Genomic DNA, 15349 nt, shown 5'->3' with positions numbered 1-15349 from the left:
GACCTATAATGTTAGTTTCAGGTGTAAAACATGACTCAGTATTTGTGTATATTGTGAAATGATCGCTATAGTAAGTGTACTTAATATCTGTCACCATATGTAGTTATAAAGTTTTTTTTTCCTTGTAATGAGAACTTTTAAGATTTAGTCTCTTAGCAACTTTCATATACATAATACCTTGTCATTAACTGTAGTCACCACGTTGTATATAGTTAATGATTTATTTATTTTATAACTGGAAGTTTGTACCTTTTGACCCTCTTCATCCCTTTTCACCCAGCCCCTACCTCTGGCAGCCACCACTCTGTTTTCTGTGTTTATGACCTTGGTTTTTTAGTTTGTTTTTTGTTTTAAGATTCCCCATATAAATGAGAACATACGGTATTTGTCTGTCTTTGTCAGTTAGCATATGCCCTCAAGGTCCATCCAATGTCTCAAATGACAGATTTCTTCCTCTTTTTTTGTGGGTGAATAATATTCCATTGTGTACATACAACATTTTCTTTACCCATTCATTCATTGATGGGCACTGAGGTTGTTTCCACATCTTGGCTATTGTAAATAATGCCGCATGAACATGAGGGTGGTGCATATATCTATTTGAGTTAGTGTTTTCATTTTCTTCAGATAAATACCCAGAAGTGGAATTGCTGGATGATATGGTAGTTCTATTTTTAATTTTTTGATGAAAGGTTTAATTAATTTTGGAAGACCAGAGTATAGTACTTGACCTTATTACATGTGTGTTTAATAATTTCTGTGCCTTTGCTTTTTTCTTTTTTGTCCTTGATAGCGGCTTGGCAAATTCACATTATCAAGTGGATGTTGAAATGCATCTTATTTTTATGTCAGATTATCCAAGCATTAATCATGGAGTTATGAAATGTATATATGTGTTTGGAAACCTGTCTTCAGACAACATTATTCTAAAGGAGAAAATGAAATTTCCCTTTTGAGTTACCTTTGGTATCATAATTCAGATAATTGTAATAAAGATGTTATCTTGGGATATTTAAGTGTAGCTTTGATGTGACATGAGTTTATCTTCTAGGTATTAGAATAAAACTTTTTTTTAATAGTTATATATAGATGTGTAGAAACTAGTATACATTATTATTTTTTTTTTTTTCAGAACGTATCTGTGATAGCATTCCCCAGTGAATCTCTTTATTTTGTTATTTTCCCATTTGTGTGCTTGAGTAAACAGAGAATTGCATTTCATAGTTGTTCCCCCTTTTTTAGGAGTCTCTCATTTTCCACTCTTGGCTAGTATCTTTTCATTTCTCTGAAAATTCAGCTTTCTTGCTCCCTGCTTTCTTTTCTGGTTAAGTGCTTCTGCTGTTTTTCTTAAGTAACTGCTTGATTATCTCTATCATAGCACTTACCACACTGTAATTGTCTATTACATTTCTGTGAATTACTCTGGGGGATGAGCTTCAATGGGTCTCTAAAGTATAGCAGAGAATCTGTTAGGAAATAGGTACAAAATACATACTTTCTAAATGAAAGAGCAAAAACTACTCATTATTTTCCACTGTAATAGTACCTACCATTTAAAATTATTTTTAAAATAAAATAAATTTTTAATTGTGGTAAAATACACCATAACATAAAATTCACCATCTTAGCCATTTTTTAAGTGAGGTTCAGTAGTGTTAAGTACATCCATACTGTTGTGCAACCAGTCTCCAGAACTCTTTTCATCTTGCAAAACTGAAACTCTGTACCCATTAAACAGTTGTCCATTCCCTTTCCTTCTAGCCCCTGCCATTTTACTTTCTGTCTCTATGAATTTGATTACTTGAGATACTTCATACAAGTAGATTCATACTGTTTGTCTTTTTTGATTGGCTTATTTCACTTAACATAATGTCCTTAAGGTTCATCCTCAGACTTTCTTTTTTAAGTCTGACACATATTCCACTGTATGTTTAAACCACATTTTATTTATCTATTCATCTGTCAGTGAGGAGGTGGGCTGCTTCCTCCCTTTGGCTATTGTGAAGAATGCTGCTAGGAATGTAAATTAAAAACTACCATGTTTGACACTGACTTTTTACTTTTAGATGGGCACTCTGGTTTTTTAAAAATGATAAAAGCAAAACTTGGCAAGCAAACCTTCGGCTGATCTCTAAGTTTGATACTGTTGAAGACTTTTGGGCGTAAGTAACCATTTTAGGATGTTTGTTTTATTGTGTAATTTTTCATTTTGAGTCACATTCACAAAATGAAGGATAAGGTAAACAACTAATAAATGTGCATCTATAGACCTACCTTTTTGTTTGTCCGTCTCCTCACAACTGTTTGAATTGATTATATCTCATCATTTAGAAAGCTTCAGTCTTGTCATCCTTTAGTCCTGTGTATATTCTATATTTCTTGTCCTAAGAGATCCTTCCCTTGAGAGTCCTTTCTTGCTTCTAGAACTTTTGACAATTTGTTGGAATCTATCCCTTTTCTTGGTTGCCTAGATACATTTGCCTAATACTCCAGAGCTTTGTTAGGTTCCCATTTGTGCAAATTCTTTTTGGTGTAACACCTGGGATTTCCTGTGATAGGGATTCTGAGATTTTTCAAAGGCTGAAAGGTTTGTCCAAGTATCTGTGATGGTAGTTGATCAACTTAAAGATATTCTTTGAGATTTTGTTTCAGATTTAGCAAAAAGTTAAGATTTGGGGGTCAAAACTTTTTTCAAGATGTTTTGTAGTAGTGATTCTCAAAAAAAAAAGTTAATATGTAATTTATTTGAAAAATAATTTTCATTTCAAGGATAAAACTTGTTAAAACATTTTTAAGAGGTGTAAATTAATTAGCAGTTACCTAAAAATTCTAATTTGTACATCTAGTATATTTTTGGATCCTATATATGTTGAATCAGTGATGCAACTCTTATGTATTAACATAACCCCTGAGTTTATTTTGCCCACACAGAAGAACAGATTGTCAGAAGATTCATTTATGTATACTTCTTCCAGGGCAGAAACAGTATTCTTCTGTATCTTTGCAGTGCTTTGCCCGTAATAGGCATTTAGTATGCATTTGAATCATGGAAAACAAAAAAGCATAGAATAATTAGAGAAAACTCTTAAATTTTAAGCTATGCACTTTAAGAGTGGTCACTTTATACTGAAATCATTATCTTTTTTAAAAGTAATGGAACTATATTTAAATCCCCAGTAATTCATAGGCTTATTTGTCTAGTTAAACTAGTGTTGCTGTGTTTTGCCCTTCATCAAAGCATCAAGTGATTTTCTTCTTTGTATTTGTTTGAGTCCTCTTAACCAAAAAGTCTCCAATCTCCTATGGAGGAGGAAGAGCAAGAGTCTTGAACCATTTCCCCCACTGAACCAGATCTGCATTTATCTGGTTTGTTTGGCTTTTCACCAGTTTACATAATTGGGTTTCTAAGTGGGCCTCTAATTAGAACATGGCCCCCATACTTTAGTTATGTGTAAGCAATGTCGTTGCATAGTGGACTTTTACACTTAGACATATGCAGGAATTCTGTAGCTTTCTCTAAATACCTAAGCATTTCTTAATTTCTTTTTTCCTGGCAGATTTAGTAGTAAACAGCTGTTGAGCCCTTTGGGATTTATCCAGTCTTGTCTGTAGTGCTTTGATTCTGTTTAAATGTGTCATTACAAATTCTCATTACTATAAACTTAATAGACCTTAGAGCATCATGAAGGAGAAAGGAGACAGCATAAAGAAGCATTTCTACCTTGAATGCAATTGAAGAAAGCATTTCCACCCTGTCCGTTAATTTCGTAAAGTGGTAGTGCTAATTCTATAGTTACTGTTACTATCCAGGCCTCTTTTGTTGCCTAGTGGAAGCTGCCAGTGATAATGTAGTTTGGAAAGAGTGACCATTGAGTAACTCTACAGATCTTATTCAGCCTTAGGCTACCTTCCCCTAAATTGGATTTGTATGTATCTGTGGAATGTGATCCAAAGGATTCCAGAACCTTTCTTAAAACTCTACTTGAAATATTTCTAGACTGGGTTAAAATAGCATCAAGAGAATCTGACTAAGGATAATAGCATTGACTATGATCTACAGATGTAGTAAAGATCATGTTTCTGCAACTAATATTGGAGACAGGCAAAGCATTCTTATTCTGTTGCCAATTTTATAATAATTTTGCAAGAAGAAACTTTAGGAGATCAAATGATTTAGCCTTCTACCTTCAGGCTAGTGAATATCTAAGTCATCCCAAGTGTTATTCTGTTACATTGATATTTGGGGGAAAGTTTAGAAATACAGATTCCAGGGTTCCACCCTATCTATAAAGGGATTAAAATCACAAGGAGTAGGGCCTGGGGTGGTTTTTGTTTGCTTGCTGCTTTGTTTTTTCCAAAGCTTTCCAAATGGTTGCTATGCTGACTGACTAGTAATGACTGCAGTATTTGAGACCCATTGGTCTGTTCTAGGATGCCTTCAAGGATATTAGTGTTGTCGTTTAGTCATGCAGTCCTGACTTTCCCTTGATTTGTTTTTTTGTGTGTTTAAAACTGCTCATTAGCCTCATGAATTCTTTCATGTACTTAAAGGCGCGTCATACCTCCTATTATCAGTTTCTTATATATACATATGTATGCACTGAGTTAACTATATATCAAAATATACTTTTGTCAGAATAAAATCATTAAAAATACTTTCTTAAAAATCCTATCAAATGCTAATTCTTGAACTGACCATTATTAAGATACCTGTTTGGTCTATTACAGAAATTGACTCTGTAGACAAACAAGTAAACATGAACTTTTATCTTTTTATTTTATCATATTCTCTAAATATATATGTAAGTAAGATACCTGTTTGGTCTATTACAGAAATTGACTCAGTAGACAAACAAGTAAACATGAACTTTTATCTTTTTATTTTTATCATATTCTCTAAATATATATGTAAGTACCTAAACTCTGCATTACATATTCTGTGTTTATAATTGTCCTTTTCTTTTACCTAGTCTGTACAACCACATCCAGTTGTCTAGTAATTTAATGCCAGGCTGTGACTACTCACTTTTTAAGGTATGCTTAACTGGTGATTTCATATATTTATTATAAGACTGGACCATTCAGTTACACATTAAGAAATCTTGTCAGAAACTTAGGAATAGTTAATGCTCTGAGGTTTGGAGAATAAATAAATTAATTTTACTGGGCTTTTAGCATAAACAAATTTTACGCTATTGGTATAAATAATTGAAATTGAGAGACTTACTCTATGGGCACACACTGTGATTGATTTTTGAAGAGAGCTTTGATCATCCAGTCCAGTCTCTCTTATACATTTGAGTAGACTGAGGTCTAGAGTTTGTCAGGAATTCTTAACCTGGGATGCATTGGTCTTTGGGATATTTATATTTATAAATGGGTTTGTCAAGTGGTAGGGGGTGGGGCATTCATTAACTCTGAAATTGCATAATTTTTGCATATATTTTCTAGATATCAAAATGTATGTAGCTTCTCAAGGGTATCCATTTCTCAGTGTTTAAGAACCTCAAATTAAAGGAAACCCAAGGTTTGATAGCTAATAAATATCTGTCAGGACTCTAATTCTGCAGTCCCACGCCTCTGGCTTTAAGTCCTGCCTGCTTTTTTCCCCACTACATCAATAATAGCTTTATGGAGAATAAAATAAGAAGTTGATAGAGTTGTTGCTTCCTCTTTTCTAGTGATCTCCCCAATTAAAGTAACAATTTTGTCTAATATTATTACCTACTAACCTTGTAGGATGGTATTGAGCCTATGTGGGAAGATGAGAAAAACAAACGAGGAGGACGATGGCTAATTACATTGAACAAGCAGCAGAGACGAAGTGACCTGGATCGCTTTTGGCTAGAGACAGTAAGGTTTTAAAATTATAAAGCAGTTTTGGAATACTAAAACTTAATTTGGATTACATTTTACATCGGTTACTTAATTCAAGAGATAAGGATGCCCACCCTATAAAATCTAAGCCAGCAATTTTGTTCTGTCATGTGAATACCCTATATTTTACATAGTGGTACAGTGAAACCCCATACCATAGTACAAATCAGATAAAAAGTGATTGGCAGTTGACTCTCATCTTCCATGAGAGAGCTCATCCTGGTCATTTCATTAACTTAAAAATTATAGGACCTCGCATTTTGTATGATGTAAGTTTTTACAGCCCTCTTAGAGTATTACTTTGTATACTAAATTTTTTAGATCAGTGAAGCAAACAATGAAATTGTAGCTTGATATTATTTACCTTATGTATTGTGTTATATATTGTGATATAACCTGGAACTTTTGGCTTTATAAAACCTATATTAAATATGAGGTAACTGTCATTTTCTCTAGTGAGAAGTTCTAAACCCCAAGCTATCAGAAGTAGGGATAATAGTCTCTCTTGGATTCTTAGCACTTGTCACAGTGTCTCATTTATAGTTAGCACTTACTAAGTTAAGCAGTTAGTATTTGAATGAATGTTGTTTGGGGTTTTTTTGTTTTTGTTTTTTAAATGAAGAGACTTAATTTTGCTTTGGGGGAGGTTATCAGTAAATACACTTTAGAATTCCACTTTAAAAAGTTATTTCAGTTTTGTAAGATGACAAAAGTTCTGGAGATGGATGGTTGTGATAGTTATACAATGTTGTCAGTATACTTAATGCCACTGAACCATACCCTTAAAAATGGTTAAAGTGATTTAATGGCATGTGTTGTCTATACTCAAAAATAATTTTAATGGTCAAAATGGGTAAAATTTATGTATATTTGCCACAATAAAGAAAAATTGTGTTCATGAAAAACAGCAAGAACAAGAGGCAGCATGAGCAACTATTCAGTTATTCCATTAATATTTGTTTGCTGGCAAATAGAAGCAGCAGCAGAACAGATGAATATTAAGATGAGTTGCATTTTATTTTTGCCCTGACATCAATTGCGCCATTTGCTTAAAAAGCTAAAACAACTGTTAATGTTCTTGATAACAAAGAAACAAATGAATTTTTAAAAAGTCAGGACAAAGACCTATATACATAAATACAATTTAGACATTCAAAAAGTCAACTTTTGATTTAAAAACTGTTTCAGTTTTGTATATATACAAATATAGGAGACATTTGTAGTTCAATAAGCAGTGTATAATTTATTTCATGTAATTTGGGATTGATTTTTTTTTTTTAAAGCTGCTGTGCCTTATTGGAGAATCTTTTGATGACTACAGTGATGATGTATGTGGAGCTGTTGTTAATGTTAGAACTAAAGGTGATAAGATAGCAATATGGACTACTGAATGTGAAAACAGAGAGGCTGTTACACATATAGGGTAAGTTTTGCTGTTTGTATACTTCCTTTAAAATATTAAGATAAGAAAATAAAATATTAAGATAACTAAAAGCAGAAGTACTGTTATTTATAGCTTTAAAAATACTTGGATTTGTAGATCATTATTTTCCTTGTAATGTCTTCATGAAAACTTATAATCCTTAACTGTTCTGTTGGTTTTCATTTTCTTTTTTTTTTTTTTTTTAATTTCTGTAAAATTTCTTTTCCTTCACAATGGAGTATATAATCAATCACTAGAGCACTCTGTTTTGGCATGTAGCATTTTATTCATTTGTCATAGGACAGTATTGTCTTTTTTCTACTTTAAAATCATAACATTAATATTATAATACTCTTAGTAATTCCATGAGTGTTGGCAAATAGTATATGTGTATTCTGTGCACATGTGTGTACACTGTACATAAAATTTTCAGTGACATGTGTCTTAGTTCTGTACATATTTTTAAAACCCACATGTGTATGTTTTTTAATTTTTGTGTGTGTGAATATTACTCCTTGCAAAAATTGCCTATCATTCCCGCCCCCGTCCCACCCCATACGTTGGTCATTGTTAACTGGGATTTTCTTTTTATTACATTTAAGTTAGTAAAATTTTACTTTAAATTTTGTGTTAAAATTAAGTATTGCTTATCGGTCACAAAATGTTTGGTTTGTCCTTTGTGATTTTTTTCAAACATTATGAATTCCCCTTTAGTCCTTTTTGAACTAAAGGTATGGAGATTCTCCAGGTTTCATGCTACAGAGGTTTTCTCTAAAAGAAAAGTTGACTGTTGATTTGTGGTCGTATTCTAATCTTTCTGTCAGCATCAAAACTTATTAGTTGTGGGGATTTCATATTTGAAAACAGTTTAAAAATAAGTGTGAATTTCTTTCCTCTGAAAATCTTGTATTTGTGTCAGTATTAAAAATTATTGAAATCTTTGTGAAATATCTGACTTCAGTTTTTCAAGGGAGGGTTTCTTTTTTTTTTTTTTTTTAACCCTTCCAAGTTACATGGCTCAGTGCTCTGGCCTTCTGGCATTTTTAATGGTTAAGTATAATGGAAGGGAATACATTGTATCATAATATAAATCTGATAATAGTTATTTTAGTTATCATAAAATTATTTTTAGAAACTATTTGAAGGAAGGTAGTAGAATCTTCTGGAAGGTGGAGTATGGATAAAACTGTCCTGGTATCATATTGGAGAATTTAGCTCCAATATGTATAAATGTATATCGCTTTATTTTGGTGTTTATTTTTGAAGTGTTGCTATTTTTTCTTGAGAATAAATGTCTGGATTCCTACTTTTCCTGTGATGCTATGATCTGTCCCCAATTTTACTTTGTCATCCTTTTTGCTCATACTCCTTTTCCTTACGAGCTGTAGCCACACAGCCTTACTTTGTTTCCCAGCCTTCAGATGTGCTTCTTTCTCTCAGCATTTTACTTTCAACCTCATGACTTTTAAAGGGGAAATTTCTCTGATTTCACAGACAAGATTAGGTCATCCTTGTTATACAATATCACAGCCCCTATACTTACTCACTTTGGCACTCATCATAGTTTGTTCTTAAAATAGAGTCAAATATTATTTGAAAATTAGGTTGCAGAGCTAGTATATAAAGCAGAAATGATGTATGTTCTAAATTACTCTGAAAATATAAAGTAATAATTACAGTAAATAATTTGCAGTAATAGACAATATTTATTATGATTTATATGTAAAATATAATTTAGCATTTTATTTCAGAAAATTAAAGTAGACATGTAGACAATTAATTTTGTATAAATGAGTTATGCATGTGATACAGCTCCAGTATATGTATTTTTTTTTTTTTTAAGATTTTTATTTATTTATTTGAGAGAGAGAATGAGAGAGAGTACATGAGAGGGGGGAGGGTCAGAGGGAGAAGCAGGCTCCCCGCCGAGCAGGGAGCCCGATGCGGGACTCGATCCAGGGACTCCAGGATCATGACCTGAGCCGAAGGCAGTCGCTTAACCAACTGAGCCACCCAGGCGCCCCTCCAGTATATGTATTTGTGATTATTTGTTTATAAATAATCAAATACTATAAACACCCAGGGACTGTCCATGCTTTGCTTATTATTGATTTATTAGTAATTACACACACAGTACCTGATAACATAGTAGAGTCTAAATATTGGTTAAGTGATTAACTGAGATTGTTTTGAAAAATGAAGAGTAAATTTTGCTAAAAGGAAAAGGGTGTACAATTTCCTGTTTCACTCTCTGGACTTTGTTTTTAATGTAAAGTAATATCAAATTTGGTGTGTGTGAATAAAAATTAATGGCTACTGTTTTTCTTTTTCTTCTTTTAGGAGGGTATACAAGGAAAGGTTAGGACTTCCTCCAAAGATAGTGATTGGTTATCAGTCCCATGCAGACACAGCTACTAAGAGCGGCTCCACCACTAAAAATAGGTTTGTTGTTTAAGAAGACACCTTCTGAGTATTCTCATAGGAGACTGCGTCAAGCAATCGAGATTTGGGAGCTGAACCAAAGCCTCTTCAAAAGCAGAGTGGACTGCATTTAAATTTGATTTCCATCTAAATGTTGCTAAGATAGAAGTCTCATTCGCCTTTGTCTTGTACTTCTGTGTTCATGGGTTGTTTTTTTTTTTTTTTTTTTAATTTTGGCTAGAGTGTCCACTATCCCAATCAAAGAATTACAGTACACATCATCCCCAGAATCCATAAATGTGTTCCTGGCCCACTCTGTAATAGCTTAGTAGAATTACCATTACAAACACATCTTACCCATCCACAATATTCAAAAAAGAACTTGCATTTCTATACCTTACAGGAAAAAAATTCTGTTTATGTTCCATTGTATGCAGGAGCATATTTTGCTGGTTTGAAAGAGTATGAAGCATACAGTTTTCTAGCAATTTTCTTTGTTTCCTTTTACAGCATTGTCTTTGCTGTACTCTTGCTGATGGCTGCTAGATTTTAATTTATTTGTTTCCCTACTTGATAACATTAGTGATTCTGATTTCAGTTTTTCATTTGTTTTGCTTTTGTTTTTTTCCTCATGTAACATTGGTGAAGGATCCAGGAATATGACACAAAGGTGGAATAAACATTAATTTTGTGCATTCTTTGGTAATATTTTTGTTTTTTTTGTAACTACAAAGCTTTGCTACAAATTTATGCATTTCATTCAAATCAGTGATCTATGTTTGTGTGATTTCCTAAACATAATTGTGGATTATAAAAAATGTAACATCATAATTACATTCCTAATTAGAATTAGTATGTCTGTTTTTGTATCTTTATGCTGTATTTTAACACTTTGTATTACTTAGGTTTTTTTGCTTTGGTTAAAAAATGGCTCAAGTAGAAAAGCGGTCCCATTCATATTAATAAGACAGTGTACAAAACTGTAAATAAAATGTGTACAGTGAATTGTCTTTTAGACAACTAGATTTGTCCTTTTATTTCTCCATCTCTATAGAAGGAATTTGTACCTCTTATTGCCAGGCAGTCTCTATTGTGTCTTCTTGTAGTGTCTTCCACGTGAACAGCATAAGTTTGGAGCACTAGTTTGATTATTATGTTTATACAAATTTTAATAAATTGAATAGGTAGCACCATATATATGGAATTAAATTGATGTGGCTATCTTTGTTTTTTTATACAGGAAGGCACAGTCCTTCGGTCTTAGGTAAATAATGTACTCTTAATGTGGTAAAACTCCAGAGAGTTGTTATCTTGGTGCGTTACCATTTGATTGGTAGGAATGGTAGTTGTAAAACTTGGTTGCTGAATTGAGATATTCTTTTGTAAGTGTCAACATGATAGCATAGGGAAAGAATTCAGGTAGTGGGGGCATATTCATTAAGAATTTTGTTAGTGTTACTGTCTAAATAGAATGGAATAAATAGGTATGAAGACATATTTATATTGGTAAATTGGTATAGTATGGTTTTATGTAAATTTGAAAACTTGATCTACTCTTTGTAGGCATTTGAAAGCACATGTGAAAAACTCTGTACATAATAATTGTGTGTTTCAGATGAGAGAAAATGAAATATGGCTATTATAGACAAAAGGGTAAGCTGGACTTATAGATAGAATGAAAATCATTAGATAAGAGGAAAATTTGTCTTTAAATGGTGATTATGAATTAATTTAAAGACTGATACGTTTGACAAAAATCCTATATAAAGTAAACATGAAATTAATAGTATTGATTTCATTGAAGAATTTTAAAACCGTTTAAAGGGTGCCACAGGCTACCATCTGAGTACTCAATACCACAAACACCTCTTGTTCAGTATTCTAGAAATACTGAATCTTTTGTGTTTATAATCTCAATAGACTGTACCTGATACCTGCTTTTTAAGCTTGGGTGGTTAGATAAGGTGATTTATTGTCTGTTGATATGTGTAGTTGTGAGCACTACAAGAGCTGCTTGTAAGTGATGGTGGTGGTGGTGGTGTGTTGGCAATGGGTGGGATTGGAGTAGTATATCTATTAGAAATCAGTGCTCTATTTCCTTAATTCTAAGATGTAGTCCATTTTAAGAAGCATCGGCTTTCAGGAGTGGAGGGAGGAATAATTAATTAAATGCACACATTTCTAAATTTTTTTAAAAACCTGATTTATAATATGCATTTGATTATTCTTATTATTACCATTTTAGAATCATAATCAGTTTTATTTTAAGTCTTTTCCCAGTGGGTGGGGAGAATGATAAATTACTGAGTCACTTTTGGCAGATGCCACATAAGTATTACAGTGACTTGCAACTTTTCATAACTTCATTAGCATCTTTTCTAAATATAAGATTAGACTGTACATGATTTTCTATCTTTTTTCTCCCTGTCCAGTAGGAGATTATAAATAAATATATTTTCATAATAGAGAATTAAAATCTTTTAATAGAAGAATTGTAATTAATTATAGGGATGTGACATATTTAACCAATTTAATTGTTAATCCAGCTCTAGAGAAGGATTTGAGACATACTGTGTAAGAGTTAAATAATTACAATACTTATATAGTACTTATTATGTGGCAGGCAGTGTTCCAAGCACTTTACATGCACTTTAACTTGCACAATTATCCTTTGATGTAGGTGCTATTATCCCCATTTTATAGATGAAACAGAAGCAGTGAGGATGTAAGTCACTTTACAGCTTGTAAGTTGCAAAATGGATTTGGTTCCAGAGACCCTATAAATCACATTATACTCTCTCAATAGTGTAGAGCCTATCTTACAGGCTATAGTAAATCACACCAGATTGTAGTCATTTTATAGGCCAGGCATTTTATTTTCATTTTACTTCCTTTGGTAATGGAACTTAAAATAGGCCCCCTAGGCTCACCCTGTTAGCAATCAACTAAATTAATCATTTGGGGAGTTTTGAGAACATGGAAACAAAGATAACAGGAGTTTACAGATACATGAGTTACATAGTTAATATAAGTCAAGCAGATATTTTCATATACAACTTTTAAGTGTCTATATCCTGTTATCTTCTAAAATAAATGGTAAAATAAAGCAAAATTATCAAGTTGATAGGAGTCAACATTCTTAAATGCTGTAGCTTGCATTTAAAAGGATAATTTTAATTTTCTAAGGTAGTATGATAATGCAATGTTTTACATTTTAAAATTAAAACGAGTTAATGTCAAGTCTCTATGCTACTTTTTATCTCTCATTGTTAGGGGTTGTCTTCATTATTTAGTGGGGGTCGGGGGAACAACTAAATTCTCTCACTCAGAGTCAGACTCTAGACGAATGCAAGCTTTTAGGTCAGATTGACATTAGAAAACAAAATACTAGGTCATTGTTATCTCTGTGGACCAGTGTAGAAATTGAGAATGTCTACATTCTATAGCAGTTTGATATTACTGTAACATTAAAGTATATGATCAGTAATTTTTCTAGTAATTTTTGAAAATATATTTTACAAAAGTATGTTTTTTGACAGAGTGCAATTTAAGGGTTAAAACTGGTCCTTCACATATAATTTGAGAAACACTACTCTTAGGTAGCTTTCCTCAGGAGCCAAGACCAGCTCATTTGCCCATCCTTCCCTGAAACAACTAGGTTTATTATTTCTCTATGCCTCATCTTCTCACAACTATTGGACTTGATGTCAAAATTTCAGTCCTAAACTGTAACATCTTTAATACTGTGTGGTATCCTGCTTACTATGAATTCCAAAGTAGACATCAGGCAGCCTTCCTAGTACTTTGAGTAGTTTAGACTTTAATGTTGCTGTTAGTATTCCATTGCTAGAAGCCAGAAATGAAATTGCAGTCATGCGGTCACATGTGGTACTATGGTTTTTTTTAATTCAGAGGAACAAATTTTCACTTTATTTTTTAAATTTTATTATTTGACAGAGCGAGAGAGGGAACACAAGCAGGGGGAGGGGGAGAGGGAGAAGCAGGCTTCCCGCCGAGCAGGGAGCCCTATGCGGGGCTCGATCCCAGGACCCCGGGATCATGACCTGAGCCGGAGGCAGATGCTTAACGACTGAGCCACCTAGGTGCCCCCAATTTTCACCTTTTAATCTTGTCCCATTTTCTTTTAATTCAGAACTTGTAATGCCTCATAGTTTTTCACAGAGGTTCTGTTCCTACCTTTCATACCCCCCCAAAAATATGTATTGAATACTTCTATTTGTTATATTCTAGGTAATGGGCATACAGCAGAAAATAGAATGAACAGAATAAAAAGCTCCTGCTGTAAACTTTTAAAAGCAGACATGTCTTAAAAATCCATAAAATTCTACAGGTTTTGTTATTGAAATAGAACTCCTTGCGTCTCTATTACTGGGAATTAATCTGAAGGTACATATAAAATGAGACTGTTTAACATTGAATGAACAGATCACACTATATAGGAAGACTGGACTAAACCCTCACATGCGAATTACAGCTTTTGCAAGACGTAATTTTTACTCTATATTACTGAAGTCCGTAAGATTGTCCAAGAGAAATTTGGTAGTTCTTTTCTGGTTATGTGATTGTACTTTTTAAAAATTACAACTTCCATTTAACATACTGAGTATGGTGAAGCATTTTAAATGTGATTGTGTCTACATTGGTGTGGTTTTATAGACAGCAGTCCTATAGTTACCTTCCCAAAATACTGATAATGTTTTTTCCTTTAATGTTTGATCAAACATAATGATGCATGCTTATTTTATTTTCACTACAGAAAGGTAGAAGGTAAAAATTTCCTTTCTTGTTCAGTCCCACTCTTTTTCAAGGTACCACTCACATCTGTTGTAAATGTCTGAATTTTCTGTGCACACACCAGATATATGTGTGTGTATGTGTGTGTAACTTTGGACACAAATCATTTTGCTGGCGTTTTCTCATTTAGTAATTTTGGACATTTTTAGCTGTCATTGTGCACATAGAACATTATTTTTGTTCATGGTCTAGTGATCCATTGTATGAATGTGTGCTCTGTTGGAGGACTGCCTGCCTGCTTTCCTAGTCATTTTTGCCTTTATAGTCCCCTGTATAAATTGTAGTCTTACCTTTGTATACTGGAGTTTTTTGGGTTTGGGTAAAGGAAATTGTTTTCTGTTCTTTAGCAGTGGCACTTATTCTCTACCCCTTCCCCATCCAGACTGTTCTAATTCACATACATGAATCATCATCAGTTCTGTAACTGTTCTATAGTGCTCCTTTGCAAGTTTTGCCGTTTGGGGCCTTGTGATATTTTTTTGATTGGTTTTTAATTGCTTTACTTTCTCATGAGCCAACATTGTTATAAATACAAGTCATAAATAGTTTCTTTGCTAGATTGTACATTTTCCCAAAGACAAGCAATAAGACCTATTATATTTTAGGCCTGTAAACATTGAAAAAGCTTGAATCAAATATGTTGATATTGGACCCTGTTTTATTTTTAAGCAGTGTAATGAACTTCATAATTTTTGAAATGAGAGCTTTTCCCAAATACATCTATATATTGTCAAAACATTTCCCTTGGCATTTGGTTTTGTTTTTAAGGGTATTAATTTTTTGCTTTATTTTTGTTTTCAACCTTTGACTCAA

The 15349-nt window shown here is 33.0% G+C and overlaps 1 protein-coding gene across 1 annotated transcript in view; it reads left to right on the top strand.

Annotated features, from left to right (window-relative positions):
* EIF4E (eukaryotic translation initiation factor 4E) overlaps nt 1-14168 on the top strand; it is a 46971-nt gene extending 32803 nt beyond the window's left edge. Inside the window, exons 3-7 of the mRNA XM_045880710.3 lie at nt 2067-2162; nt 4971-5034; nt 5740-5853; nt 7161-7300; nt 9641-14168. Coding sequence (XP_045736666.1) covers nt 2067-2162; nt 4971-5034; nt 5740-5853; nt 7161-7300; nt 9641-9755 — 529 coding nt within the window. The 3' untranslated portion in view covers nt 9756-14168. The remainder of the gene's footprint in view (nt 1-2066; nt 2163-4970; nt 5035-5739; nt 5854-7160; nt 7301-9640) is intronic.
* The last annotated feature ends 1181 nt before the right edge of the window (nt 14169-15349 follow it).

This window comes from Mirounga angustirostris, unplaced genomic scaffold (genome assembly GCF_029215605.1).
Source record: "Mirounga angustirostris isolate CCGP_5_RB_7025 unplaced genomic scaffold, mMirAng1.0.hap1 SCAF_2, whole genome shotgun sequence".
NCBI lineage: Eukaryota > Metazoa > Chordata > Mammalia > Carnivora > Phocidae > Mirounga > Mirounga angustirostris.
This window is presented reverse-complemented; position numbering and strand designations above follow the sequence as displayed.